Here is a 27,233-nt window from a genome sequence, read left to right on the forward strand (position 1 = left end):
CGAGCATACGTAAACGCAGCAAGTTAAAGGAGTTGTTAGTGAGTGATAAAAACGTCCCAATTTTTGTTTCTGCTTTTTTTATACGTTCACAATAAAGGCACTGTTGTGTGGTAAGTGTGTCGTATTCTTCCCCGCTCCATTTCAAACACTTTATTTTTTACAAGAAGTACATTTTTAATAAGTTAGCTCGTTAGCTCGCTATGCTAGCGACTAGTATTTATTTTGTCCCTTCAGTGATCCCGTAGCCTGAACAGTGTGATGTAAACAAAGGGTAATAGGAGTGTAATAGTGACTACTGGCGTGTTGTTTCATGTCTAATGTCATGTTAAAAGGCGTATTAAGAAACTTGTCTGCTGTAACGACAAAAACATTCAGTTTATTAGCATTGATGAATATGTCGTTGGAATGAATTTATCACGTCAATGAACCAAACGTTCAAGTATTGGGTCTGCGCAATCCTGGCTGTGTATTTACCGAACATGAAAACACAAAGCAAAGTTCCCCTGAGGAATGATGAATTGAGACCTTTGTACCTTGGCTGCGTTCAAAGCATGCGTGCAAACACGCAGCACTTCCTCCTCTTAAGTAGAAACACATTCTCTTCTATTTTCTACTCTCGTATGTTTTGACTTATTTTTTATTGACGGAATGCGCAAACGTCAGCATAAAAAAGCCTCGTTAATGTGACAACACCACCCCCTACCCCACGCATGCTGCTGGGGGTTATTGTGTAGGAAATAGTAAACATGTTTCCAAGTAAGTTTCCAAAAAGTTTTTCTGTTCTCATCTCGGCCTGATCACGCTTTAAAAAAAAATGAGTGGGAGTGCATTCTTCCTCTCCCCCCTCCTCGCCACAAGAGGGCACTAGTTTGTGGAATAAAAAATAATATATACCTCAATTCCAACAGAAAATATACATTAACTCATGTGAATATTCATCAAGTTTAGAATATACTTTAATAAAATTTAACTTTAATAAAACCCTGATGTCATAGAAACATAAACTACTATGAAATAGTAATAGTAAATGAAGTGATTTCGACTTCTAACAGTCCTAACAGTCGCCATCTTGGCTGTGACGTCATACCCGGAACTAGTCATGTATACTCAATACAACTCAAGCGAATAATTTCTGCAAATTCACCTAATGTGTCTTGTGGTAAATTTCTTTCATAACGTAGTGTCAAAAATACATAACATTTAATTCATTTATTAATGAAATTAATGATTAATTTAGAAGAAAAATATTTTTGGAACTCTACTGTTGGATGTAGTCCGGGTTGGAGATGATATTAAGTAGAAGATGGATGGATGGATGGGTAAAGAGGAATGTTTTGCTGGCAGTGATTGCCGCAGAGATAGAGTATATCGTATCAAAATTATTATTCTAGAAGTGTGCTGAGTACGATATTAACGGTGTCCATTTCACGTTTGTTGCATTCGCCTGCGCCATTGACGGCGGCTAATTGTTGTTGTTTTTTTTTTGGTAAGATGATCAAGTGACCTGTGAAACGCCTGCCTTCTTAACAATGGCAGGACATCCCTGATGACTCTTCCGGACTCTGGCAAGAGATATTTTTAGTGATAAAAAAAAAAACTCACAAAATAACATAGGAATACTTTATTAATTAACTAAAAAATTCCTTCCTGGGTGCGTTAGTTTTGACAGCTAGTGGCTAGCCCAGGGGTGGGCGAACTTTTTGACTCGCGGGCCGCAAAATTGTCCCGGGGGGCAGAATATATATTTAATACACACTATTTTACGCTTCTAATTCTGACAGTCCGCATTGAATTATTAGTCTAATTTTATCTGTAAAAGTGTCGTACTATCAGTTGTATGTTCCAGGAGCTTTAAACATCAGACCACAGCAAATTACGAAATAGAATTTTACAGTTTTGTTTTTTTTTTCTATCATCATATACATCCGACTTGACTGATGTTGCCAGCTGTTGTATGTTAAAATTTGAAATAATTAGAAGCAGTCGATGTTTGCTAACTAATCATTAATAAATACAATAAATCAGTTACTATGGTACCCATTATGTCACTGTATGGTCATATCACCTCGTACTTCGGTACGTGACAAAAAAAAACCTTACACCATATTAGGAAAGCAGGAAGTGATCAAATTATTATGTCATTGTAGAGTCACATCACTTCTGTACGAGGTACATTATTAAAAAAAAACAAACAAAAAAAACCTTAAATTGTATTATGGAAAGCAGGAAGTGAACAAATGTAACAGTGACTGATTGTAAAAGCACCAGATGGAGGGGTAGGATTTAATAAGCTTTGCTTCTTCCTACTCCTTTTGGACATGTGGAAATGGCGGGCCGGATTAAACCGCTTAGCGGGCCGCATGTGGCCCCCGGGCCGTAGTTTGCCCACCCCTGGGCTAGCCTGTAGCGAGGTGTCACTACCCCGGTAACGTAGTTCTTGGGCGTAACAGTGTTCATAAGAATAATAATAACAATGTGCTTCACGTGCAAGCTGACATGATGGAAACGGAGCCCTGTTGCGGGTTGCGTATCTTAAGACGTGTGTTCAAGTCCTTTCACCTCACGTCATCCTTTTGTTCAATTGGATAGAAAGTCCCATGCTTTCCTGCTTTCACTTTCTCTTTCGGTCTTTGTCACTGGCTGGGACTCCTCTCCCCCCCCCGCAGGGCACTCATCAGATGGCTCTTGTAGGTTTTGCTGAGTCCCGTCATCCAGAACTTGAGCAGCCGCACGTTGTCCTCCTCGCCGGGCCCCGTGGCGCCGAGCAGCGCCAGGACCTTCTGCGTGTCCTCCCTGCCCCGCCCGTCCACTTTGGAGAACTTGAACAGCACTTTGACTTTACTGCAAGAGGGAGAGAAGGTGGTGTGAGATGGTGGAGAGACACGTATGGAGTATGACGCAAGAGTCATGTTCTTAGTTCTGGAAACGTTATCTCCACGAGACCGCCTCTGAAACGTCGACACATTTCTACAAAAATAAAACTAAATGAAGTCCATCAACTTTTTCTTCAGCTCCCACTGGATGGCGCTGTGAGGAACCGCGCAGAGCTTCAGGGTGAACCCACCCGCTGGCCAAGCCCCGCCCACATCACAATGCTAACGCTTCCCAACTCGTCCGGTATCCGTCGCTTTCATTTGTCTTCAAAGTCCCTAGACCACCCCTGATTTGGTTCCAAAATGGCCGGTGTAAAACAAAATGGCCGACATTGAATTTGTTTTGAGATCTGTAAACATCCTTTGTAATCATAAATAATAATAAACATAGTTCCCTGTACTGCACGGTGGACGAGTGGTTCGCGCAGCTGGGAGACCCGAGTTCAATCCCGCCCTGTGTGGAGTTTGCATGTTCTCTTGGAGTTTTCTCCGGGTACTCCGGTTTCCTCCCACATTCCAAAAAAACATGCTAGGTTAATTAGCCACTCCAAATTGTCCATACGTATGAATGTGAGTGTGAATGGTTGTTTGTCTATATGTGTCCTGTGATTGGCTGGCCACCAGTCCAGGGTGTACCCCGCCTCTTGTGCCCGAAGACAGCTGGGATAGGCTCCAGCACCCCTGCGACCCTCGTGAGGATAAGCGGTAGAAAATGAATGATTATTAGTACTACTACTAGTTGTAGTAGTAGGCTAGTATTAGCCTGCTTTTGCCCTATTATGTACAATTTGTCAGACATTTTTTTTGTAAAAAAAAATAAAATAAAAAAAATCAATGAAAAAAAAAATCAATAAAAAATATCAAATTATTTAGGGGGGGCTTAAGAATATTTTAAAATAGGCCTAATGACGCCACTGGCTCTTAGAAGTAAAAAAAAAAAACATGCTAGGTTAATTAGCGACTCCAAATTGTCCATAGGTATGAATGTGAGTGTGAATGGTTGTTTGTCTATATGTGCCCTGTGATTGGCTGGCCACCAGTCCAGGGTGTACCCCGCCTCTTGTGCCCGAAGACAGCTGGGATAGGCTCCAGCACCCCCGCGACCCTCGTGAAGAAAAGCGGTAGAAAATGAATGAATGATTATTAGTACTACTACTAGTAGTAGTAGGCTAGTATTAGCCTGCTTTTGCCCTATTATGTACAATTTGTCAGACATTTTTTTTGTAAAAAAAAAATAAAATAAAAAAAATCAATGAAAAAAAAAATCAATAAAAAATATCAAATTATTTAGGGGGGGCTTAAGAATATTTTAAAATAGGCCTAATGACGCCACTGGCTCTTAGAAGTTAAAAAAAAAACATGCTAGGTTAATTAGCAACTCCAAATTGTCCATAGGTATGAATGTGAGTGTGAATGGTTGTTTGTCTATATGTGCCCTGTGATTGGCTGGCCACCAGTCCAGGGTGTACCCCGCCTCTTGTGCCCGAAGACAGCTGGGATAGGCTCCAGCACCCCTGCGACCCTCGTGAGGATAAGCGGTAGAAAATGAATGATTATTAGTACTACTACTAGTTGTAGTAGTAGGCTAGTATTAGCCTGCTTTTGCCCTATTATGTACAATTTGTCAGACATTTTTTTTGTAAAAAAAAATAAAATAAAAAAAATCAATGAAAAAAAAAAATCAATAAAAAATATCAAATTATTTAGGGGGGGCTTAAGAATATTTTAAAATAGGCCTAATGACGCCACTGGCTCTTAGAAGTTAAAAAAAAAACATGCTAGGTTAATTAGCAACTCCAAATTGTCCATAGGTATGAATGTGAGTGTGAATGGTTGTTTGTCTATATGTGCCCTGTGATTGGCTGGCCACCAGTCCAGGGTGTACCCCGCCAGGCTCCAGCACCCCCCGTGACCCTCGTGAGGATAAGTGCGGGCTACACACATACAAAGGCTTTGCTACACATCTTAAAATAAAGGTCTTGAATTCAGCAAATATGCTAAGCTAGCATGATGTTACTGTTCAAATGTGAGTCTGTCCTCCTGTCCCATTCCTCCATATGTCATATATGTAGTATGTTGGACTGGTGCATACATGTAACGTCAATAAGGTAAAAGCTACGACACACTTTGGCACCTTTGCTAAAAAAAAAAAAAAAAAATGGCTCACTTCATCCACTCCTCCTTCAAACACAGAAGACAATGGGACACCACATCCACAGATAAGTTCTCATTGGACAGGGCCACCTCCAGCTTGTTGAGTAACGTGGGACCTGGAGGAGCAAGGCCAGATGATCATGTGACATTTACAGTAAACAAAGAACACTTGAAGGGAAGTAGGAATTCCTTGTTTTGTTTCACTCCCATTTCTTGTTTTGGGATCCTTATCCTTAAGATCCAACAGTGCCAAATGTACATTCCTCACATTTGTATCTTATATATTGCACATTTTTATGAATATCTAATTGTGCTTACCTCTGTCTGTGGGTTGTGTGTTGGCACTGCTGATGCTGAACTGATAAAGCGAGCAGATGTTGTCTTCCGAGGACGAACTTTGACCGCTCGGCTCCGAGCTGACGTCCGCCAGCACCGAAAACTCTGCGGCACGAAAGCAAGATGAGATGGATGCGAGTGCGGACCTCCGTGCTGGCGTCTTACCCGAGGAGCTGACATGGGGTGGAACGGCCACGTCTGGGCTCACACCCAGGAAGTTGCACTTGTAGGCCTCTTCGTACTGAGCGCTGTACGGGACGGAACGCACGCAGCCCACTGGCAGCAGCGACTGACAAGAGAACACACACACACACATATATATATATATATATACACATATATACAAATTTATATATATATATATATATATACATATTCACACACATATATATACACACACACATATATATATATATACACATATATACATATTCACACACATATATATACACACACACATAAAAAATCTTATCAGCCACCCGCACTACAAAAAATACAAGAGGTTTCCCGGAGACCTCCGTGGCATCACACGGGCTGCTCTGAGCGTGTGCCCGAATACAGTGCACCTTCCTGGGCTACAGCAGATGCCTCCCTCCCCTATATACTCTGGTTCTCCTGATAGTAGTGATGTGCTAGTACTCATGTCATGACAGTCATCAACTTGGTCACGTGTTGTGTTTTTTTTTTACTTCTAAGTGCCAGTGGTGTCATTAGGCCTATTTTAAAATATTCTTAAGCCCCCCCTAAATAATTTGATATTTTTTATTGATTTTTTTTTCATTGATTTTTTTTATTTTATTTTTTTTTTACAAAAAAAAATGTCTGGTTCTCCTGATAGTAGTGACGTGCTAGTAGTCATGTCATGACAGTCATCAACTTGGTCACGTGTTGTGTTTTTTTTTTTTTTTTACTTCTAAGTGCCAGTGGTGTCATTAGGCCTATTTTAAAATATTCTTAAGCCCCCCCTAAATAATTTGATATTTTTTATTGATTTTTTTTTCATTGATTTTTTTTATTTTATTTTTTTTTTACAAAAAAAAATGTCTGGTTCTCCTGATAGTAGTGATGTGCTAGTAGTCATGTCATGACAGTCATCAACTTGGTCACGTCCTCATTCCTTCCAGTCCTGGTTACCCTCCAGGTGTGCCTAAATGACACCTCCATCTAAAGAACACAATGGAAGCCCAAGTCATCCCACTTGTGTTCTGGCCTCCCTGCATTGGTTGCCCGTTCGCTTTAGGATTGATTTTAAGATTTTATTGTTTGTTTTTAAGACGTTGACTGGGCTGGCCCCCAAATAAATCTCGGACCTCATCCAAATTTACTCGGAAAAATGTCTTCTTATATCCTAGTTGCTGCTAACCTTTAATCAAGCCAGCACGTACGTCGGGATGTAACGCCCCCTTAGAGTGCACTTACAAACTGAAAGGTGAATTTATGATCTTGGTCTTGTTGACTCATATTAAATTTAATTTTATTAAAATAAAAAAATAAATTTAACTTTTTTAAACGCACAAAAATTTTAAATAATATTTTTTTGTAAAGGGATAAATTTAGATATTTTTTTTAAACATTATATCATTAGTAAAATCCAACAATTCTCACGTTTAATGCACGGTCCTTGAAGGCAACAATTAAGGTTTCAATGCATCTTCTCCCACACTCCACAGAGACTACTATACTGTATTTTTAGCTTTTCACCCACCTCCAGTTTGCTCCCAGATGCTGATACCATGTGGGAATGCATCAAGCTAAGATTGGATGAGCTAACCGAGTGCTAATGTGGATATTTGTCGGGTCACCTCTCTGAAAAAAAAAAAAAAACCAAGTCCTGCAGGCTGGGACTGGCACACGGTGGCTAGTACTTTTCATTTATGTTGTTCCTTTTGCATAATACATCATAAATAATGTACATATGTTACGTGTGTATTGAACATCTTTCCCGGTGACCAGTTAGCGTGATGCTAACACACTGTTCCGGGCTATGCCTGCCTGGCCCCCAAATAAATCTCGGACCTCATCCAAATTAACTCGGTCACTTAAGGTCCGAGGGCCAGCTCCAACTTGTGGTGCCCAAAACGAGACTTAAGACCACGGGAGACCGAGCCTTTTCTGTGGTTGGCCCCCAAGCTATGGAACTCTCTCTCCTCCCAAGTAAAAAAAAAAAGACCCCCCAACATTGAAAGCTTTAAGTCTCGTCTTAAAAGCCACTTTTATTCTCTGGCTTTTAACTCGGAGTGAGTCGTATGGTCCTGTGTCTTTTAGTTCTTTCTTTTTTTATTTTAATTGGTTTTATTTTTTATACTTTTATTGCTTTGCTTCTTGTTTTTTTAATATTTTAATATCTATTTTACTATATTATTTCTTATTTGATCTTTTAGTTTAGGATTAAATTCAATTTGTACCTTTATTTATTGTATTTTATTTGTACTTTTTATTTTACTAGTCCGTGCAGCACTTTGGAAACTCTGTTTATAAAATGTGCTCTGTAAATAAAGTGGATTGGATCGTGTGAAGTGAAAGGTGGAGGCCACATTCCATCACAGCTGGACCAGACTGCGGTGTCTTTTTTCCACTTTCGTTTTGAGCAAAATTCTCATAGACTTGACCTCCAGTCATTATTGTTGTGAGATTTTGTCATCAGCACATTCAACGATGTAAAGAACAAAGTATTTCATTCATTCATTCATTCATTTTCTACCACTTTTCCTCACGAGGGTCGCGGGGGTGCTGGAGCCTATCCCAGCTGTCTTTGGGGCGAGAGGCAGGGTACACCCTGGACTGGTGGCCAGCCAATCACAGGGCACATATAGACAAACAACCATTCACACTCACATTCATACCTATGGACAATTTGGAGTCGCTAATTAACCTAGCATGTGTTTTTGTTTTTTTTTTTACTTCTAAGAGCCAGTGGCATCATTAGGCCTATTTTAAAATATTCTTAAGCCCCCCCTAAATAATTTGATATTTTTTTTCCATAGATTTTTTTTATTTTATATTTTTTTTACAAAAAAAATGTCTGACAAATTGTACATAATAGGGCAAAAGCAGGCTAATACTAGCCTACTACTACTAGTAGTAGTACTAATAATCATTCATTCATTTTCTACCACTTTTCCTCACGAGGGTCGCGGGGTGCTGGAGCCTATCCCAGCTGTCTTTGGGGCGAGAGGCGGGGTACACCCTGGACTGGTGGCCAGCCAATGACAGGGCACATATAGACAAACAACCATTCACACTCACATTCATACCTATGGACAATTTGGAGTCGCTAATTAACCTAGCATGTGTTTTTGTTTTTTTTTTTACTTCTAAGTGCCAGTAGCGTCATTAGGCCTATTTTAAAATATTCTTAAGCCCCCCCTAAATAATTTGATATTTTTTATAGATTTTTTTTCCATAGATTTTTTTTATTTTATATTTTTTTTACAAAAAAAATGTCTGACAAATTGTACATAATAGGGCAAAAGCAGGCTAATACTAGCCTACTACTACTAGTAGTAGTACTAATAATCATTCATTCATTTTCTACCGCTTTTCCTCACGAGGGTCGCGGGGGTGCTGGAGCCTATCCCAGCTGTCTTTGGGGCGAGAGGCGGGGTCCACCCTGGACTGGTGGCCAGCCAAACAACCATAGAACAAAAGTATTTCTGAGGAATATTTCATCCATTCAAATTTAAGATGGGTTATTTCGGTGTTCCATTTCTAGGAATAAAGTACTAGTAATAAAGGACTAGTATTAAAATAAATAGTAATAGTAAATAATAGCAATACTGCAGCCAGGTCAAGCAAAAAGCGTTAATGTTTTCTGATGCAACTCCCATCAATAGTGTAATATGATACTCGCTTCTATCTTGGAAAAAACATTACAAGTCATAAGATAAGCCCGCAGGGGCTGATTAATACCCCTGAGAGATACTGGGAAAAGTGGGAAGAGCTCCACGGATATGAGTCAAGACAAAGGTTTAGGAAGGCACAGACTTGTGAATATGTTTTTTTTTTTTTTTGACATTCCAAATAGGTGACCGAGTGTACTCCTATTAGTATCGTCTTTTTGCTGTAGTTGGTGTTAATCTTGTTTATTTGTATTTTCACAATACGCTGCATACCAGTACAAAAGCAGTCCTGCCCATTTGAAAGACGTTTAGAGCAAGCGAGCTGATAACGCCTGCACGCTCGGGCTTGTTGGTGCGTTTTGGCAGAAGGAGGTCGGCAGCCATACAAGTGGAGGCAAAGAACGCATGAGGGTGGGGGCACGGGAACTCAATCATTATCGTCCACATCCTTACAAGACTCGGAAAAATGTCTTCTTATATCCTAGTTGCTGCTAACCTTTAATCCAGGGGTGGGCAAACTTTTTGACTCGCGGGCCGCATTGCTATAACAAAATTTCCGGGGGGGATTTTTTTTTATTATTTATTATTTTATATTTAAATATTTTAAAAATAATAAAATATTATAAGAATTAAAATAAAATTAAAATAATAATTATTATATTATTATTATGTAAAATATGCAAATATAACAATATTATTATATATAATTAATATAATAATAAGCATTAATATAATAAATATAATATCATAATAGTTATAATAATAATATAATTATTATTATTTTAATTTTTATTATTATTATGTGCTTGTGTCTCTTTTTTCAGGAGCACTTTGTAAACAACAGACCATGTCAAACAACGAAATTGATACAACCATCAAAAGGTTGGCTCAGGCCATGATGCCAGGTTGTATGTTGACTTTAAATGAAATACTTTGGAAAGATTGGGCGGGCCGTATTCAAACACTTGGCGGGCCGGATGTGGCCCCCGGGCCGTAGTTTGCGCACCCCTGCTTTAATCAAGCCAGCACGAACGTCGGGATGTAACGCCCCCTTCGAGTGCACTTACAAACTGAAAGGTGAATTTATGATCTTGGTTTTGTTGACTCATATTAAATTTTATTTCATTCATTCATTCATTTTCTACCGCTTATCCTCACGAGGGTCGCGGGGGTGCTGGAGCCTATCCCAGCTGTCTTCGGGCGAGAGGCGGGGTACACCCTGGACTGGTCGCCAGCCAATCACAGGGGAGCGTGGAATTGAACCCTGGTCCTCCTAGCTGTGAGGTCTGTGCGCTAACCACTAGATCTCCGTGCCGCCAAAATTTAATTTCATTAAAATAAAAAAAAAATCAATTTTACACAAAAATTTTAAATAATAATTTTTTGTGAAGGGATAAATTTATATATTTTTTTAATCATTATATCATTAGTAAAATCCAACAATTCTCACATTTAATGCACGGTCCTTGAAGGCAACAATTAAGGTTTCAATGCATCTTCTCCCACACTCCACAGAGACTACTATACTGTATTTTTAGCTTTTCATCCACCTCCAGTTTGCTCCCAGATGCTGATACCATGTGGGAATGCATCAAGCTAAGATTGGATGAGCTAACCGAGTGCTAATGTGGATATTTGTCGGGTCACCTCTCTGAAAAAAAAAAAAAAAAAAAAAAAACAAGTCCTGCAGGCTCGGATTGGCACACGGTGGCTAGTACTTTTCATTTATGTTGTTCCTTTTGCATAATACATCATAAATAATGTACATATGTTACATGTGTATTGAACATCTTTCCCGGTGACCAGTTAGCGTGATGCTAACACACTGCTATGCAGCTGGCTATTCAAAGCAAATATAAATCACTCTGTTGGGACGCCGGTAATTCCACGGCACCGCTGTATAAATGATCATTTAAAAAAATACCTGCAAAATACCTTCTCGTTTCTTGCCAGCGACACCAATAACTTAGCTAAACAAGCTAAACTTACCAATCAATATCCCCACTCTTAGCTCATTTCTGACGGTCCGTACTATTAACCAACGCTTAGAGCGGCACAGCACTCCGGGCACAGTGAGGGGGAACTAGCGCTGTAGCTAGGGAGCCACATATCCACCGCAGTGCGACGTGGTGTTGTCTTTGAGACGCATTACCGCACCTAGCATGTTGGTGTGTGGCTCTTTGATCAGACCGTTAGCGGTGATAGTATCCGATCTTCAAAAATACAGTAGATTGGCACCAGATCCCAAAGATTGGATGGCGACATCCCGTAATATATTATTTGTTTTCCTTGCTCCAATTTTCCCGGTTTTGGACACCACATATAAGGTTTAACAGGATATGTTCAAGTACCTTGAGTACTGTAAAAGCAGACTGGATGAGCCCGGGGTCGGCGCTCCTCCATATGAGTTGGTTCCCCATGAGCACGTGCCACGCCACCTGCCGGAAGTCGGCAGCGCCGAGCACCTGCAAAACAGGCCAGATTGTAAGCCGGGGGTGCCTAAGAACCAGGGCGCGCTAACTTTCTTTTTCAAACCTGTCTCAGATGCCTCAGCGACCTAAACCTCGGCCCGGGCTCCTCGTCGTGGTGGCCCGGCTCCAAGTCTGATTGGTGCGTCAGTGGCTTGGAAATTCCTCCTTCGGCTCCTTCCCAGCAGCTCATTTCCTCCTCTTGGTCTATTTGGAAGCAAGCGTGATAAAGCAGTGACTCAAAAAAAAAGGTTCTAGATAAGTGTTCAGCTTTAAAGCCAATGGTACTCCACAGTTAGCGTTAACGTTAGCTGCACCAGTGCACTCGTCTATTTCCTCATCTTCACAGCAGGGTTGCATCATTCTGGGAGAAAATGTCAATCATGGTTTTCTTGCTCGGAATCGAGATCACGGTTCTCTGGGATGACCTTCTGACATGCACACACACCATCATCATTGCCTGCTTTCGACAAACTGCGAGTCCTGGAGTAAAACGGCCGTGTTTTTTGTTGTCGAGAAATGAGATTGCATGATATTGTGCGTCGTCGTCGCCATTTTTTTTCCAGCCCCTGACTGAAAAAAGTAGCACCACCGCATCCTAATCCAAATCTTTCTGAGTTTTGTATTTGGGGACGGCTGCGGGGTCGACCGCATATCGTTTTTGATGAACGTCCCGGGGTGTGTGTGCGCATTTTCCGGTTAGCTTAATGATATGGCTCCTGTTCTGTCAATGTTATTAATACACTGCGCAAGTCAAAACCTCCTTGCTAGCAGCAGCCTGTTAGCTTGCTAATACATGCATGCACATATAAATGCATGCACATGACCACATACAATATTAAGCACTGGGGCCCGGTTAAGCCAAGAAATTATTATTTTTTTTCGAACATAGCGGGATCAGAGACAACTATTACTGAACTATTAATAATAATAATAATAATAATTTTATTTGTATAGCGCTTTTCAAGATACTCAAAGACACTTTACAAAAGAATGAAGTTGAATAGAGCAAGTAAACAGAATAAAAGACACACCAAAATACAACATTCATTGGTTAGTACACAGTTAAAAAAGCCATTAAAGACATTAAAAACAGATTTAAAGAGGTGGGTTTTTAGTTGTTTTTTGAAGGTGGGAAGGTCAGGGCAAGCACGGAGTGAGTGGGGCCAAGAGTTCCAGAGAGTGGGGGCAGCGATGGAGAAGGCTCTGTCTCCCCAGGTTCGGAGCTTGGTCTTACAGGGGAGCGCCAGGAGGTTGGAGTCTGAGGAGCGAAGGGGACGCGGGGGATTATGTGGATGGAGGAGGTCTGTGAGATATGGGGGGGGTCAGATCGTGGAGGGCTTTGTAGGTGATGAGAAGAATTTTGAAGTGAATGCGTTGGGGGACGGGAAGCCAGTGGAGGTTTTGGAGGACAGGGGTAATGTGTTCACGGGAGCGGGTGGAGGTGAGGAGGCGGGCAGCGGAGTTCTGAATATTACTGAACTCATGGCGTCTGTGTCGATCTGGCTGCCACGTGGCGTCTTTGGCTTCGTTTGAAATTTGTCAATCCCATGCTCCATGCATGTCAGAGTGTACTAACGTGTTAAAATATGATAATAAATATGTCTACCTGTCTGTCGCTCTATGAGCACCAGCGTGTCTTCAGTGGGGGCTCCTTCTAGAAGCTTCTCTGTCAGACGACTACCGCAGGCCTTCAGCAGCCTGCCAAGGAAACCGAAGCTGAGATTTTCCAAGTCTGTGATTCATAGCGACGTGTTCAAACACTAAAGAAACGTCAGGAACGGATTTCTTCTTGATGGCGTCAACAACACGTCAACTCCATGTCATCAACTTTTGCCTGTGTACATCATTTTGTAAACATTATACAGTAAACCTCGGATATATCGGATTCAATTGTTCCCACTGGTTTTGTCCGATGTAAGCGATAAAATCCGTTATATGCGTATAGCGGAAAATGTCCGTTTTACGCATATATCGGATTTATATCCGGTATATGCGTAAATGGGATTTTATCCGTTATAAAAAGGCACTTCCTTGACTATGTTTCCAATGTACCTGGACGCGCAGGCAACGCTGCAAATGACGTCGTATAGCGGCCTGTCACGATTCGGCGAATCGGAGCGCCACGATGCGGCCATCCGATATATGCCAGGGAAATTTCATGGAAATGCATCGGAACGGGACTGGAGATTTCGTCCGAAATAGGCGAAATCTGTTATAAAAAATCCGATATTCATTCATTTTCTACCGCTTTTCCTCACGAGGGTCGCGGGGGGGTGCTGGAGCCTATCCCAGCTGTCTTCGGGCGTAAGGCGGGGTACACCCTGGACTGGTCGCCAGCCAATCACAGGGCACACATAGACAAACAACCATTCACACTCACATTCATACCTATGGACAATTTGGAGTCGCTAATTAACCTAGCATGTTTTTTGGAATGTGGGAGGAAACCGGAGTACCCGGAGAAAACCCACGCATGCACGGGGGAGAACATGCAAACTCCATACAGAGATGCCCGAGGGTGGAATTGAACCCTGGTCTCCTAGCTGTGAGGTCTGTGCGCTAACCCCTAGACCACCGTGCCGCAAAATCCGATATATGCAATGAATTTTTATTGGAAATGCATTACAGAAAAATGTTTGGCTTTCATTTGCAGCAAACTCTCTCTCCGAAGTGGAGAAATTGCATGAACGGTCGCAGAAAAGTAAAGATAATTATCAGCAGCTGGTGGCGAACCTCCTAACGTCCCATAAAAGCCCTTGGCTGCAATATGCATTGCCATCTAGATTTCTTTCCGTGGAACTGTGGCGAAGTAAGCGATGAGTAGGATTCCAGCGAGACATTGCCGCTGTGAAAAAAACGATATCAGGAAAAGTGGAATCATGGATCATCAATGCATTGCCACGTTCGTGCGTGTCTGGCAAGAAGAGGCTTCACTCACTGTGCATTGCTTTCAGCACCTTGGCATGATAGCTCCATAGAACAACGGCATGAACAGAAGGAGACCTTTTGTCTCTTGAAATGATATTTGTAATTCGGGTCGTCACAGGACACACGAGAGGAGACGATACACGAGATTGCAATCCACAAATATATATTCTACTAGGTTACACTCTTCTTCACGCCGTGTGCATGCTAGCGGCCCCGCCTCCACCCACACATGCCGTGGTGGACTAAAACATAAGCCACTGCGAGTAAAGTTTAAGCCTATCCATGCCACTTTGAACTTTTACACATTTTGCCTGGCTCCACAAGCTAGCTATAGTTACCTGCCTAGTCTCTGGTCCATGGACTCTTTTATGTTTATTTGTTTACCACAGGGACATTTTGTTTTCATGGTATACATGACAACTTACATTTTTAAAGTGTCATCCACCAAGAATGGGGTTATTTGGTCTTATGCCTTATTTATTTGTACGCAAGTCTGCAACCTTATCAGTTCATTTGTTCCTTTTATTTGATTCTTACTGAATATTTGGAGTTGTTGACAAACTTGCGCTGCACACTTGAGCCCTGTAGTTGTAGTTAATTAGGGAGCAAATGAGACGAGAAAGAAAAGCCGGTGGTATTGGAGTTGTAATGTATCCGATGGCACCAGTGACCTTTCTGGAAACCATAGTAGACACAAACATCTGCATCGAGAAAACGGTCGTCATTTACTGCTGGGCCATTAACCAGTAATGCTGTAAAAATGACAGGAATATTTACTTTGCACATCCATTTTGGCGTGCGCCCCTACATTTGTTGAGTCGAGTGTCTTGTGACAGCCCTACTTCTTAGAACCAAATAAAATAGAAATATAGTCGTGTAAAAAAAAAATGATGAGAGTAGCCTTGTTTCTCCAGTTTCTAGCTTTAAATAAAGAGTTTTATTAGTTTTCATGTAAGAACTATAAGCGGTCAAGAAAAGCATGGAAGTTGCTTAAATGAAACTCTTCTGAGCTGTTTTTGTTATCGTTATGATATCTGTCCAAACGTGTACCTTTTGTTGTAGCGGCCATTCAAATGGTTGGATAATGTGAAGAAACAAGGCTGCTCGAATCCCCGTACACATACAGGGCTCTACGTTAAAAACAAAAATGACTTGCCCATGGGGAATCCTTAAGGTGAGAACTACTTGCCCGAACTTGCCCCATGTAAAATGAAAAGACTGCCATAATGATATCATATATCAATATATGCTGATAATTCATCAGATAATAGTACTGATGCATTGTATTTGGAGGAATGTCTGAAAATTTGTGGAGATGTATGTTAACATGGCAAGCCATGCTACCTTACACATGGTAGTCGTAGTAAGCAGTGATATTTAGAAGTTGTGCACCACAATGAAACATTTGACACATTTGTGTACTAGTAAAGTGTTTTTAATCCAGAAAAAAATGCTCAATGGTCAAACAATAATTTGTGAAGCAAAGGTGAGAAAAATACACAGAGAAATGAAACCGCTAGATTTTGCAGCTTGTGCAAAATCAGCACTTGGTATTGGATCTAATGGGTGGTGTTTCATTGTGACCACTTCAAATTGTCACAGCAATGTGATTCACTCACCTTTGCCATCATTTGATTTGCTAACCGCTAATAAAATACTTGTTTAGGAGGCACTGCTTCATCACTTTTTGCTGTTTCCTTCACAAGTTGTTGAAGAATTAGACCGTGTTGGCAGGGACGCCATGATAGATGTTTTCCTAGTAAAACCATCGCTGATTGGTTGATCGCGAACAAGAACGGGTGTGGGTAAAACGCGGATTGTGGATTACCGACCGCGGTCTAAAAAAACGATTCTGATTGGTCCATTTCAAGATTTGCAAGGATTGGTTTGCAAATTACCAGCGAAATTACGCAGTCCGTGTTTTACCAACACCCAACAAGAACCGCTTTAAAAAAAACTCTTGGCAGTACGGCATGCTAAAGTGCACTTGCCCGACGGGAATATTAATGATTGGATTTATTTGCCCGAATTTTGTTTTAACTTGCCCCGGGCCATCGGTACAACGTTATTGTCGAGCCCTGGAATAAATGGAGAGCAACCACGTCACCAGATGAGACATGCATTCTCTGTGTGCCTGTGGCCAAAGTGGCAAGTAAATGTGCGAGAAACGGCTGGTTCTGGCGATGCCAAACAACGTGAGGGACTCACCAACTGAAGGAGGAGTGCAGGCTGGCCCACAGGTTGGGATGCTGTGTGAGGGACGTCAGGGAACGGGCTGCGTTCCCGCTCCTTTGGTGTGGGAAGACTGCGGGTGAGAAGACACTGTTCATTCTCACTGCTCTCTGTGGACAAACACCTTGCTCGCTGTCAAACACCTGACGGAGGAAGTGGGGGAAATAGTTAGCGGTTTGGTTGTCTTTGGAATGATCTGCGGGCGAAAAGCGGGCAGACCTTCAGGGCGGTGCTTTGCAGGCTCTGTATGGTGAGTCGAAGGTGGCGCAAGAGGAAAGGCCAAGAGTTAATGAGGTAAATCCTATCCATGGCCACCATGACGATGCTGTACCAGCGCTGGAAGCCTCTGGCCAGACTATCTTTGATGAAGAAGGTGTGAGAGAACACAAAACCGTGTTGCTCATCACCAAAGAAAATTGGCCCTTCGCGCCCGGGACACACCTTGCAAAACAAAGACGGCGGGGGACGGTGAATGGCGACATTGGAGTAGGCATGAGGGTGTGGTGTGCATGAGATGTGTGACTCACACACACATACATGTCGAACATACGTCACCAGTTACCTCACAGCTGAGGCTGCGTACGCAGGCCTGGCGCACTACGCTGAAGAGCTGCGGCTGCCGTGGATGCTGGTGGCTCAGGAAGCGAATACCCGTCTCGTCGTCGATGCTCATGAATCCCGGGTGGTGCGCAGGGAGGGAGCGACACCCCTGTGTGTGTATGTTTTAGTAGCAGTAGTAGTCATCAGAACAACGCACTGGGCCACCATGGGCTGTTGACATGAACAGGACTGACTATAATGGCTTCCACTGAAATAAACTCATCTGTATCTGAGTGGGGGAAGACATATTTGACCCCCACCGATTACTGATGTGTTGATCCCTCCTGAAAATACCACATTTTTAAGCTCTAGGATCAATTTTCTATGGTTAACTATGGATACTTCAGTCATTAGAGGTGGAAAATAACTAAAATATTGCAAATATCGTCAAAATTTTTGCACAGAATTTTTGGGAATTACTTTTTCTTCTGCCGGGCTAAGGTCTTTGTAACTCAATAATGAGTGTGACAGTGAATGTGCCCGGTGTCCCAAGCTCACCTCGCACATTTCTCCTCTCTGTGTGGCTGAGCTGTTGGCCCTCATCGTGAGTCCTTCACCGTCCCGGTCAGCATCTCTGTCGCCGGGTATTGCAGCGCCTGCCTGGGAGGAGGAAGGCGACGGGGACGGAGGGTGCAATGCTTCCGTACAGAACAGCGTCCGTGGGCCGTGGAGCTCACAGAAATGACAGAGAGCCACCAGAGCATTCATCTAAACGGGTGAGATGGACTGTGAATTGAATAACAGACACCTTTGTTTTCTCATTATAACTACTTCAAGACGGTTTTAATCAGCACTTATCACCACATCACGCCTCACCTTCAGTGTTCATTCAGTGTTCACCAATCCAATAGCCGCTGTGTCACCCAAAGGATTAAACAGTAGCATGTTGATGCATATTAAAACGAAGAAATTGTTCAATTTAGCTTAACCGGGGCTAGCTTTTACTGTGTTGTTTACCTCCTGGCTGCTAGCGTCGCTTGCATGACGTCACCGCGTCACGTGATAACAGTCACGCGCTCCACCTCGGATGACTCACACTGTTAGCCAGCCATTGATGCTGTTAACTCGCAAATGTTTCCCGATTTTGTAGGAACTCTGACAAATAAATAAGTCATTTATTAAATATAAAATAATAACGTCGTTAGTTGCTCGTTTTAATTGTTTTACAAAAGACTTTCAGGACAATACATCCGTACACTACATTACCCACAATCCACGACGACACAACAGACCTAGGGGTCAAGGGTGAGTCAAGCTGAAACTGCTACTTGTTCAGCAATGCTCATAAAACATAACTAATTCGGCTTTTAATTTTGTTATTATACCGTAATACACGATTTAAGAGCTAGTTACGTCATGTGTCACATTTTTATTATCACTCCGAGTTTATGCGACGCTACTTCCGCAGCGTTACCTTTAGCATTGGGCGTGTCAGAGTCACCGCGTCATAGATTGTGTCTAACAAAACAAGTTATACACTGTGACTCGACATTTTTGTTACTAACTCTTGTCTTTTAAACAACACACTTAGCATGGCGTCCATCACCACTGCGGAAGGTCCAGTTGATCTTGGCACTACCAAAACAGGTAAATTGAAGATGGTTTAATACATTGTGTGTGTGTGTGTGTTTTTTTTTTTGTATGAGTACAAGTGATGATATGATACAGCATATCCTTTCACAGAAAGTCACTTCTATTGCGAATATTGTCATTCATCAAGGTCATTGTATGGTCACGGCATTGAATCCATCGCAACTGGACTGTTCAGGTTGTCGGGGAGGATGTCTGGCCTCTCATCCGAGGAGGCCTCATCAGTTCATGCTGAAAGACTAGATGGGACATTCACCAGATAGACCAGATAGGACAGCTCTAGTCTCATACAGTAGGCACTGAAAGTAATGCGATTTCGAGGTGAGACCACTGAACAGTCCAGTTGCAATGGATTCAATGCCCTGATATGGCTTGTGTTGTTTGGAGCATAATATCAAAGGTATTTTAGAAGAGCAGCACCTGTGAACGTTGATAAAACTTTGAGGAAATGACTCACGGCGGTTCACGGGAAGCCCAAAAGTGACCGCATGTCCTTGCTTGAAGGGAAACCATGATGCACTATGATGTCTTAAGCGTAGACATTGCTAACGTTCCATGAACCTTTCACCTTATTATTATTCATTCAATTGAGAACTTATCTATCTTGAGGACTTATCTTCTCTGGAAGTAGAATTCCCAGCACCGGGGAGCACATTACACACCGTTGTGTAAAGTGTCATTCGCTGGGGTATCATGAGACGCCCAACTCATCAGACCACTATGCACCACACTGGGTCCATCAAACCAGACGAGATGTTAAGGAAAATATGACTGGAGAACAGACTTTGTTATTGAAATCTCCAAAAAAAAAAAAAAAAAATTCATTTAGAATGATACGATTCAGTAAATTTAAATGGATTCAGTAACTTTTTAGCCATTAATTCATACAGCGAGACTGTGAAATAAATAGTTGGAGATCGGGGCAGTGCGGGTCAAGTTTCCGAGATTCCCATTTCTGCTGCAGGGGAGCAACAGCCAATGTCATATGACATCCTTTAAGTGATGTTTGTGCAATCCACCCACACTAGCTTTAGGAGAAAATGAAGGTGACTCAGTGATTTGTTGACCTTTGTGCTCTCTCTTTGCTCTAGTGGTCCTGACAGATGAAGAAGCACCCAATGTGTGCCCGTTCTTCCTGATGGGAAAGTGCCATTTTGGTCCCAGATGCCGTATGTCTCACCGGGGTTCCCAGCTGATTCATGAAGAAACCAGCAGCTCAGTGTAAGCGTTTTTGTGTTGATGCGCCACATTGCATTGAGAGTGGCTGCTAATACACTGGAAACCAAAATACTAGACACAGTTCTCCATCTTCTGTTCAGTGAGCCATCAGTAGCTACCTCACGTGCTGTTCTTGTGGAGGACCGGGCGGCAGAACCAGAGGAAGAAAAACAAAAGAAGAAGAAAGGAAATCGGAACAAAGCGGCAAAGTCAAAAGAAAAGGAGGCAAAAGACGACATCAGCAAAAAGCCTCGCATGCGGACAGCTGATGACATCATCTCCCGTATCGTCTGGGATCCGTCGGTGGATGCCTCCCAATTTCTAGTGGGCTATGTGGATCGTTTCCTGGGCGTACTGGAACGCCCCTTCTCTGAATTCAACTGGGACGCCGACCCGTGTGACTGCGACTACACCACTGAGCTGGCCCTTCCCAGACACAGGATCCAGTACTTCACCTACAAAGGGCATCGCATCTGGGACCGGCACAGCAGGACCGACAGGGTGTTTGGCTCCACCGGGCAGTCTCTGGCTCCCCCCTTTGGAGGCGAGGAGGAAGTAGAAGGTGAGCCAGGAGCCTTTATTTCAACCCAGTGCACGCTGACCCATTTGGAATCCTTGTTAGGAAAAGAAACACCGGCCGAGGGCCGAGAGGAACGAGGGCAAGCAACAAGAGAGGAGCCTCCTGCTGTCAATGGGCAGGGAATGGATCGTACCACCACTGACAGCGCACATCTGGAGGACAACACTCACACCTCTGACTCAGCACAAGCATCCCTGGGACGGCCATGTGTTGCGGAGGAGGCAGCAAATAGGTTTGTTTTCCTGGAAATAGATCAGAATCTATCTACCCGCATCCCACATTCCCTGCTTGGGCTGCCAACTTCATGTCACTCCGTGAAAAGGATTAGCTTGAGGAGCAAATGTTTGTGCGGACATGTAAGAACGGCGTCTGCTGCCAGGGGTCAAGAGGTCAAGGATGGTGTTGTATCATGAGCGCCTCCATCTTCTTTTCTTTTTCCTCATTTTAGTCTGACAGCCTCGGCAGTTAAAGAAGAACGACTCGTACAGGAAGAGAGAACCGCTGAAGGGGAAGAAGGTTTTGAAAGCCAGGACACTTCGGTAAGAACAGAACCACTCCCCTTCTATTGTTTACTAATAATTCGTGTTCATCCTGGCCTCTGGTGTGATAAACACAGCCGTCTGACTCTTTTACTATGATTCGGTAAGTAGTCATAGTTACTAGTTACTTCTCCAAAGTTACTAACTGAGTTACTCCACTACAAAAGTAACTAATTACCAGTAAAAGTAACTAATTACTTGCCCCTGTACATTTTCACCATAGCCATCTCTCGCTACGCTGTATCAACTACCCAACACTTTGGATGCGATCTAAACACCCGCCCACCCAAGGTCTCTGATTGGCCGAAGACGCACTCTTACTAAACATTAGCCAATCCCCATTGCTTATGTGCTTATCTCACCCCCTCCCTTGTCACTCTGCAACACTCTCACACTCTCCTAGTGTTTACGCTGTACTTTGTTGTTCATATTTGATGTCATCTATTTATTCACCACATTATTATTATTTATTATTATTTCTTATTATACGGGAGCCAGGCAACGACATTTCGTTGGCAAGTTCACTGCTGTGTTATTGGGTTAATGTTAATGACAATAAAGGAAATCTATCTATCCATCCATCTATCATCCATTCATCCATCCATCCATCTATCATCCATCCATCCATCTATCATCCATCCATCTATCATCCATCCATCCATCCATCCATCCATCTATCATCCATCCATCCATCCATTCATCCATCCATCCATCTATCATCCATCCATCCATCTATCATCCATCCATCCATCCATCTATCATCTATCCATTCATCCATCCATCTATCATCCATCCATCCATCCATCTATCATCTATCCATTCATCCATCCATCTATCATCCATCCATCCATCCATCCATTTATCATCCATCCATCTATCATCATCCATCCATCCATTTATCATCCATCTATCATCCATCCATCCATCTATCATCCATCCATCTATCCATCTATCCATCTATCATCCATCCATCTATCATCCATCCATCCATCCATCTATCATCCATCCATCTATCATCCATCCATCTATCATCCATCTACCATCCATCCATCTATCATCCATCTATCATCCATCCATCCATCTATCATCCATCCATCTATCATCCATCTATCACCATCCATCCATCTATCATCCATCCATCCATCTATCATCCATCCATCCATCTATCATCCATCCATCTATCATCCATCCATCTATCATCCATCCATCTATCATCCATCTATCATCCATCCATCCATCCATCTATCATCCATCCATCCATCCATCTATCATCCATCCAACTATCATCCATCCATCCATCTATCATCCATCCATCCATCTATCATCCATCCATCCATCACTGCGTTGCAGATTAGTTATGAAGTCGGTGATATATTTTTAGTCGGCTTCAGTAACGGGATGTCAAAAATGGTAACGGTGTTATGCTGACAGTAAGAGTAATTAGTTAAGTAACGTAACGGCGTTACTTACTAAAGTAACGGCGATCGTAACGCCGTTTATTTCAACGCCGTTATTCCCATTACGGTACCACAAAAAAGTGACATTGATGTTTAAGTAAATCGTCCTTTTGCAGAAATAAATGCTTCCAATGAGGGTCTGGATTGTGGTTGAATGTATTTTGGACCATTGTTCTTTCCTAAACATCTCCAGTTCAGTCAGTTTGATGCTTTCCCAGCATGGACAGCCAATAATATTTAGGTCCGGGGACTGAGATGGCCATTCCAGAGCGTTGTACTTGTTCCTCTGCATGAATGCCTTCGTAGAATTGGAGCAGTGTTTAGGCTCATTTTGTCTTGTTGGAAGTCTCCAGCCCGGGCGCGGCTTCAACTTTGTCACTCATTCTTGAACACCGTTGGCAAGATTTGAATATTGACTTTAGAGCATGAAGAGCTGCTATTGGAAGTATGGATATTTCATTATTGATCCACGCATCGCTTGCCATGCAGCCAATTCGTGGCTTAACATCCATGAGAGATGTTTGGTACTCTCTGCCTTTGAGTGTACAGACGCCCCCAAGGTTTACTGTTGAGTACAGTTTATATTTGATCGTTTTTCATTTTTTACGACACAGACTCCATCAGTACCTCTCGGTCAAGGATCAGAGAACCATGGCGGTCGCCCCCCAAAGAAGAAACCCACGCACTTCATCACCTTCAGGGCCAACACGCCTGCCATCCTCAGCTGTTTCCAGCAGCTCCAGGAGGAGATCACCGCTCTTCTCCCGTCCTCCGCGCCTCACTGGCAGACCTCGTCCAGCCTGCACGTCACCCTCTGCCTCCTGGTGCTGGCCGGCCCAGCCGAGGTGGCGGCTGCCGAGGAGATTCTCCGCGAGTTTGTGCGCCTGGATCGCAACCCGCCGGTGGCGGTGGCGTTTCCGGTGAAGCTGAAGCATTTCAACGGCAGGGTGATGTACCTGAGCCCGCAGCCTCAGCTTCGTCTCCAGCAGCTCAACAGCGGCCTGCAGGAAGCCTACAGGAGGAGAGGATGGCTCCACAGAGACTCCTACAACCCCCGCTACCATCTCACCCTGGCCAAGGTCAAGGACAAGGACGGAGAAAGGATCTTCAGTGATGTGGGAGACATGAAGGTGGGGAAAGGTTTCAATTTTGGTCGCTTGCCTGTAAACACCTTGCACCTTTGTGTCATGGGGGGGCCAGGGGTGGATGGCTTTTATGAGACGGTGTGCACGGTAACTCTTAGATAATACTCGATACTATTTCTGTACCTTACACTCAATGCCATACCTTGACAAAGACAATCGTTATTATGATTATTATTATTGACAGCTGCACTGCATCATGACAGTTGTCTAATCGTATTTACATTTCATAATCATATCAACACCGCACCCTCTGATAGCTCTTCTATGCCATTACATAAACCTTCTAGGCCAGGGGTGGGCAAACTACGGCCCGGGGGCCACATCCAGCCCGCCAAGTGTTTGAATACGGCCCGCCCAATCTTTTCCAAAGTATTTAATTTAAAGTCAACATACAACCTGGCATCATGGCCTGAGCCAACCTTTTGATGGTTGTATCAATTTCGTTTTTTGACATGGTCTGTTGTTTACAAAATGCTCCTGAAAAAAGGGACACAAGCACATAATAATAATAATAATAATCATTATTATTATTAGATGGGCGGCACGGTGGTCTAGGGGTTAGCGCACAGACCTCACAGCTAGGAGACCAGGGTTCAATTCCACCCTCGGGCATCTCTGTGTGGAGTTTGCATGTTTGGGTTTTCTCCCACATTCCAAAAACATGCTAGGTTAATTGGCCACTCCAAATTGTCCATAGGTATGAATGTGAGTGTGAATGGTTGTTTGTCTATATGTGCCCTGTGATTGGCTGGCGACCAGTCCAGGGTGTACCCCGCCTTACGCCCGAAGACAGCTGGGATAGGCTCCAGCACCCCCCGCGACCCTTGTGAGGAAAAAGCGGTAGAAAATGAATGACAGAAACTGTACCCCATGATTTATCCGAGCGGGTACAGTTTTTGTCGTGACACCGGTCGGACCGCGGGAAAAAACAGATGAAGGGAGTGATGCACGGGGAGAAATGCAAACTCCACACAGAGATGGCCGAGTGTGGAATTGAACTCAGGTCTCCTGCGTGCTAACCACTTGGCTGCCAGTACTATTAATTCCCCTACCAAATTAATGTCGGTAGGTCTGCATTAAAAGGAAAACTTCTTGCCTATCCAAATATTTAGGAAGCACTCTTGTGAAGTAACAATACTCCTAAACGAGACTCCTATATGATTCGCATATTTTAATTTTATATAAGAATACATTTGTGTTTCCTGTGTCTTGATTCATGGGAAGATTTAATTGACTTTTAGTTAAAGGCACTATTTTTGCGCTGTATGGCTGATGTGAATTATCACAATTGTGTGGGATGAATAAAGTTCTCATGTTAACCATGTGAGAAGATGAAATACATTGTTTTTGGTGCCTGTTTCCAAGTATGTTTGTGTTATGTGTGTGTGTGTGTATGTGTGTGTAAACAAGAGACATTCACTTATTATGCTAATTTTCCGTCCCTTTGTATTGAGTTGTAGACTCCTATAGAGCAGCGACACACAATAACCAGCACAGAACGCATTCTAGTTCTTCCAGAATCTGCACCTATTCAGCTGTATTTATTTGGATTTTGTCGTTGCCGTAAAAAGCATGATATTAAAACAAAGACAAAGCCAAAACAATGATTTAATGTAGTCAACCCACGGACCGCCTCCAGACACGCCCACTCCGCTGTGGTTGGTCAGGCTACAGAGTGCATAGGAAGAGTTGCGGTTTGTGCCGCTAACTTTATAGAAGTTGATCAACTGAATAGGAGTTGATAATAAACGGCGAGTTGTCTTTTTAAAATGTCCGCTTTTAACATACAGGCATATGTGTTGGATGCCGAATCTGGGGCATGGCGTGCTATGGCTTGGCGTGCTATGCCGTTGTGTCGTGCGGCGTGGAACGGCATGGGGTGGCATAGTGCGCTATGGTATGGTGCGGCATGGCGTGCCATGGCATGGCGTGCTATGGTGTGGCATGGCGTGCCATGGCATGGCGTGCTATGGTGTGGTGTGGTGTGCTTACGGCATGGCGTGGCATAGTGTGCTATGGTATGGTTTGGCATGGCGTGCTATGGTGTGGCGTGCTTACGGCATGGGGTGACATGGCGTGCCATGGCATGGGCTGGCACAGCATGGGGTGACATGGCATGCCATGGCATGGCACGCTATGGTGTGGCGTGGTGTGCTTGTGGCATGGGGTGACATGGCGTGGCATGGCACGGCATGGGGTGACATGGCGTGGCATGGCATGGGATGGCATGGGGTGACATGGCATTCATGGCATGGCATTCTATGGTGTGGCGTGGTGTGCTTGTGGCATGGGGTGACATGGTGTGGCACGGCATGGCACGGCATGGGGTGACATGGCGTGGCATGGCATGGCATGGGGTGACATGGCATGGCATGGCACTCTATGGTGTGGCGTGGTGAGCTTGTGGCATGGGGTGACATGGCACGGCATGGGGTGGCATGGCGTGGCATGGCATGGGATGACATGGCATTCCATGGCATGGCATTCTATGGTGTGGCATGGTGTGCTTGTGGCATGGGGTGACATGGTGTGGCACGGCATGGGGTGACATGGTGTGGCACGGCATGGCACGGCATGGGGTGACATGGTGTGGCATGGCACGGCATGGGGTGACATGGCGTGACATGGCCTGGCATGGGGTGACATGGCATTCCATGGCATGGCACGCTATGGTGTGGCGTGGTGTGCTTGTGGCATGGGGTAACATGGCGTGGCACGGCATGCTATGGCATGGCGTGGTGTGCTTACGGCATGCCGTTCTATGGCATGGGGTGACATGGCGTGGCCTGGCATGACATGCTATGGTGTGGCGTGGTATGTTTACGGCATGGGGTGACATGGCGTGGCCTGGCATGGCACGCTATGGTGTGGCGTGGTATGTTTACGGCATGGGGTGACATACCATAGGATGCCAAGCTATGGCAAGGCATGCCATAGCTTGGCATTCTATGGCATGGCGTGGCGTCCTCTGACATGGTGTAGCATGGCATGGCGTGCTCTGACATGTAGCATGGCGTGCTACGGCATGGCACGGCTTGGCATGGTGTATCATACATAAGAGGCTGTGTGTGAGTCAGTGGGTTTGCTTCTGTTTGCTCCCTCGCTCGCATTATCTCGCTGCCGCCCTTCCCCCACTCTCTTAGTGACACAGAAAACCAGAGCGCCCCCTCCCCTTTTTTTTTTTTTTTTTTTTTTTTTGCTTGTTCGCTTCTGCCCCCCTTTTCTCCGACGATGCACAACACCTCATCACTTGTTCCTCTTGTGTAGCCTC

At 43.7% G+C, this 27,233-nt stretch overlaps 2 protein-coding genes across 4 annotated transcripts; one reads left to right on the forward strand and one right to left on the reverse strand.

The window, feature by feature from the left end:
* Positions 1 to 369: 369 nt before the first annotated feature.
* flcn (folliculin) lies at positions 370 to 18,420 on the reverse strand. 2 transcript variants are annotated; one of them, XM_058056277.1, is made up of 12 exons: positions 18,250 to 18,420; positions 17,932 to 18,141; positions 17,384 to 17,542; positions 17,053 to 17,274; positions 16,810 to 16,976; positions 13,280 to 13,371; positions 11,738 to 11,877; positions 11,554 to 11,667; positions 5,529 to 5,652; positions 5,346 to 5,468; positions 5,041 to 5,143; positions 370 to 2,841 (listed from the first exon to the last, which is right to left on the reverse strand). In XM_058056277.1, the coding sequence occupies exons 2-12, from the start codon at positions 18,139 to 18,141 to the stop codon at positions 2,634 to 2,636; spliced, it is 1,662 nt and encodes a 553-aa protein (XP_057912260.1). In that variant the 5' UTR covers positions 18,250 to 18,420; the 3' UTR covers positions 370 to 2,633. The 2 variants fall into 2 exon arrangements, with proteins under 2 accessions (XP_057912260.1, XP_057912261.1); XM_058056278.1 differs by having other exon boundaries at positions 371 to 2,841; positions 17,396 to 17,542.
* On the forward strand, positions 17,990 to 26,166 carry leng9 (leukocyte receptor cluster (LRC) member 9). Of its 2 annotated transcripts, none has more exons than XM_058056279.1 (7): positions 17,990 to 18,149; positions 18,965 to 19,020; positions 20,115 to 20,244; positions 20,343 to 20,803; positions 20,864 to 21,053; positions 21,270 to 21,360; positions 23,432 to 26,166. In XM_058056279.1, exons 1-7 carry the CDS (start codon positions 18,115 to 18,117, stop codon positions 24,062 to 24,064), a joined length of 1,596 nt encoding a protein of 531 aa, XP_057912262.1. In that variant the 5' UTR covers positions 17,990 to 18,114; the 3' UTR covers positions 24,065 to 26,166. The 2 variants fall into 2 exon arrangements, with proteins under 2 accessions (XP_057912262.1, XP_057912263.1); XM_058056280.1 differs by lacking the exon at positions 17,990 to 18,149 and adding an exon at positions 18,448 to 18,678 and having other exon boundaries at positions 23,432 to 26,165.
* Positions 26,167 to 27,233: the final 1,067 nt, after the last annotated feature.

Source organism: Doryrhamphus excisus, chromosome 19 (assembly GCF_030265055.1).
Source record: "Doryrhamphus excisus isolate RoL2022-K1 chromosome 19, RoL_Dexc_1.0, whole genome shotgun sequence".
Taxonomy (NCBI): Eukaryota; Metazoa; Chordata; class Actinopteri; order Syngnathiformes; family Syngnathidae; genus Doryrhamphus; species Doryrhamphus excisus.